The 3,980-nt window shown below is 34.6% G+C and overlaps 1 protein-coding gene across 8 annotated transcripts in view; it reads right to left on the bottom strand.

Moving 5' to 3' along the window:
• Syncrip (synaptotagmin binding cytoplasmic RNA interacting protein) overlaps nt 1–3,980 on the bottom strand; it is a 39,447-nt gene that overhangs the window by 10,044 nt on the left and 25,423 nt on the right. For all 8 annotated transcript variants that reach the window (XR_001228922.2, XR_001228923.2, XM_013346379.1 and 5 more), the window contains 2 exons: nt 3,390–3,539; nt 2,976–3,097 (listed from right to left, as the gene is read on the bottom strand). Coding sequence is in view for 6 of the 8 variants with exons in the window: in XM_013346379.1 (XP_013201833.1) it covers nt 2,976–3,097; nt 3,390–3,539 (272 nt within the window). In the remaining 2 variants the exon portion in view is untranslated. The remainder of the gene's footprint in view (nt 1–2,975; nt 3,098–3,389; nt 3,540–3,980) is intronic.

Raw genomic sequence — 3,980 nt, 5'->3', positions numbered from 1 at the left:
AAAAAAAAAAAAAAAAAGAAGAAAACAATTTCTGAGAGATGGTTGATTCTCTCCTTCCACCAGTGGATGGAGTCCTAGGACAGACAGAACCTGATTTGAAAACTTGACAGCTAGTAACTTACTTGCTTGGTTACCTCACCAACTCCAGAAATAATTTCCCTTTTAACACTCAATTCATAAAAGCATTTTCCTATTCCAACATAAACACATAAAAAACACAATACTAGGGGCTGAAGAGCTGGCTCAGAGGTTAAGAGCACTGACTGCTCTTCCAGAGGTCCTGATTCAATTCCCAGCAATACACATGGTGGCTCACAACCATCTGTAATGATATCTGGGGCCCTCTTCTGGCATGCAGGCATATATGGAGGCTGAACACTGTATACATAAATAAATCTTAAAATAAAACCCACTATTCTGACACAAAGGGTTTTCAGACCGACCTTTTTTGATGGTTTATATTTTTTGTTGCTATTTTTTGTTTTTTTCCTTCAATTTTGGATTTCTTCTCTGTGTACCCCCTAGCTGATCCAAATTTCACTCTGTAGACCATGTTGGCCTCAAACTCAGAGATCCACCTGCCTCTGCCTCCCACGTGCTGGGATTAAAGGTGTGTACCACCACCTGACTTGATAGAGTATGATTTTTTTTATTCTGGCATAATGAGTAGTAAATTATCTTTTTCTGACTTAAGGAACACAAACCAAGCAGCTAATCTATGCAATAATTCTCACAAAGGATAATGGTTCCATTCCAACTCCTACCACGTCTAGGGATGTAAGTGGGTGCTATTGCTTCCTAGAAAAAGCTGGGAGATGTTGATACTGTCTTATAATCAAAAAAAATTAAAAACCTAAAATGTCCATAACAAAAAAACAGAGGGCCAGAACCACTGCCTTAGTTCAATGCCATCTCTTCAATAACTGATCTTAGACAAGTTGAAATCTGTGCATCAAGAATTTTATCATCTAAAACTGAGTAAAAGACTAAGATGCAATGTGAACATTCAAATATGTTATAGGTTTTACCAAGTCAAAAATGTAATTTCTCTAATCCCAATCTGGAATAATTTCTGATACTTATATCTGGTATCACTTTAATAATCTCTAATTGTCTTCTAAAGGGAAGTATCAAAATATTACTTTTATTACATACAGACTAAAATATTCAAGAATTTGAGTATTGAGACTATAAAAAACTCTTTTCTTTTTTTAGGCTTCAACCACCAAAACAATACAGCTCACTTCTTTAGATCTTAAACAAAAATAAAGATCACAATGATAACTGTTTCATGAGATATCTGAAAAAATATATTTGATAGCAAATTACTTAGTTAGTATTTGAGATTAAGGCCCTGAACTTACCATCCATCCACTAGACATTTAACTATGTGTACAAGAATGTGGTCACTTCTTTAATTATGAAATAACAGGCATATGTAAAAAGGATCTTCCTTTACTCACAGAAAGCTGTCCTTAATTAAATACTTGTAACTAATATGGTGGACCACACCTTTAATCCCAGGAGGCAGATCCGGGGGACCCAAGAGTTCAAGGCCAGCCTGGCCTACAGACCAAGTTTGCTACACAAAGGAACTCTGTCATGAATGAGTGAGTGAGTGAGTGAGTGAGTGAGTGAGTGAGTGAGTGAGTGAGTGAGTGAGTGAGTGAGTGAGTAAATACTGATTTTATGTTAAACAGCAATTACCGTCTTTATCCCTAACAATTTGTAAAGTGCTATCTTCATTTCTTAAGACTCAATGTTTCCCTTTCCTTTTTATAAAGACATGTGGTTTTCTGTACATCATAAGAGGGCATGGTCCAGCACACTGAACAAAACCAAAGGCCAACTTCTGCTGGTGTCCTACAATTTCCAGTACCCTGGAAATTGAATCAAGTTTCGCAAGACGACAGTGAGTCATCACCTCTCTAGCACCTATTTTTTTTTCTTTTTACGAAGGTTTATTTTGTTTGTACATCAACAGGCATTATGCTTCATGTGTGAAGGGATAAGGAACAGATTTTCCTTATCTGAAGGAATAATCAACAGGTTTTCTTACCCCCAAGGAATCTTGAGGATCCCTCTATTACCTTAACACACACACACACCTCCTTGTAGATACTCTATAAAAGTGTCTCCAATTAATATAATTCATCACACATCTATTTTCAATAGTTTATTGTATATGTTTATGTATGCACAAGTGTACATAAATAAAACTGCCCAGAGGAGCATCAGAGTTAACCTAGAGTTATGGAGGTTCTAAGTTTCCAGATGTGTATGTTAAGAGACTCAATTCTGGCCCTCTAGTAGAGCAGCAAACAGCAAACACCCTTAACTGATGCTAAGCCATCTCTTCAACGACTGTAACTTGTTTAATATTTTATTTTACTATCTATCCCCATTTCACAAGGTCTATTCACCATCATATGAAATCTGAGTAATGAGGTATATGTTAAATGAATCTCTGTATCTCTTTGGTGTAAAGGTAACAACCTAATAAAAGACAGAATAGTCTACAACTCTCTGAGAAGAAATTCTCATGTAGGCATGGTGGCACACACCTTTAATCCCAGCACTTGGAGAAGCAGATAGCACTCTCTGATTTCAAGGCTAGTCTGGCTAGAGAATGATACACAGTGAGCACTCACTATTTAAAAAATAAATGAAGATAAAAAAATTGGGATGAGGAATCCCCATCTTTTGCCAACAATATTGTCATATAGATCACTAATATGAATTATACAGTAACATTAAAGACTCTGCTTCCCTTTGCTCAATTATCAGCTACTAGGAATTACCAAATATGCTCAACAGCAAGACCTTTGTAAATATTTATTTAGATCCTTGCCATTTCTCTATTACCCAAAGTTCTCAATTCAGGTTGTTTTCAAAAGGTACTTAATGTTTCAGTGATACAAAATATATCAAAATTATGTTTACAATTTTCTTTAAATTATACAAATTTTACTCACATTTGATTCTTTGCTGCTTGCCTCTGAGCTTTCCTTTCTTTTCTCTTCTGATCTGGTGGCTTAGCAAAAACAATTTCAATATTTTCTCCCTCCAAGTCTTTACCATTCATTTCTTCCATAGCCTTTAAAAAAAATGATCAATATGAAAAAAGGCCTTTCAAACATTAAAACTTAAAAAAAAATACTTAACATTAGCTCTGAAAGCCTCAGATAATTAGATAAAACATGGATGGGATTTAAAGATCCTCATCTTCACAATTTTTATTTAAGAAATTGGGTAAAACCAATAATAAAGTTTTGCTTGAATGAATTTCATAACTTGAACTTTGCCTTCAATTTATAAAGCATGCTGATTTTATGACTAAAATTGTTGATTTAATTTAGATGCCTAGGAAATTTTTACCACTTGTTTACCTTGACAGCACCATCTCGCTCATCAAAATGAATAAAAGCATAATCTTTTAGCTTCTTCACTCGTTCCAGTTTCCCAAACTGACTAAATGACTTTTCTAAAATTTCTTCTGTTACAGTATTGGCAAGGTTGCGAACAAAAAGCACTTTTACCTAAAATAAAAAAAACAAATTCTCTAAATATTTCCAAAAAGTTCAAGTTCCAAAAACCAACCACCCCACCCTACAGTTACCTTGAATTACAACCAGTTATATATATATTTTAGTTATATATATTTTAACTCCTGTGGGTAAGTATCAAGGAAGAAATATGCTGGTCAAGTTTAAAAAGTATGCTATTACAAAACAATTTCTACCATGAAAAACGTGCTCACCAGTCATTAGCAAATAAGCAGACTAAAGCTAAAGTAAACACACTTTTAATCCCAACTCAGAAGGCAGAGGCAGGAGGATCTGTGAGTTACAAAATGTTAATGCTTGAAATGTTAGTGAGGATGTAGAACAAGAGACACTTTCATTCACAGTGTAAGGGATGAAAAATGATACAGACCCTATAGAAGACAGCTACTTACAAACTAAATATATTCTTTTTTT

Source organism: Microtus ochrogaster, chromosome 5 (genome assembly GCF_000317375.1).
Source record: "Microtus ochrogaster isolate Prairie Vole_2 chromosome 5, MicOch1.0, whole genome shotgun sequence".
NCBI lineage: Eukaryota > Metazoa > Chordata > Mammalia > Rodentia > Cricetidae > Microtus > Microtus ochrogaster.
Note: the sequence above shows the minus strand (reverse complement) of the source record. Positions and strands in the feature narration are given on the sequence as shown.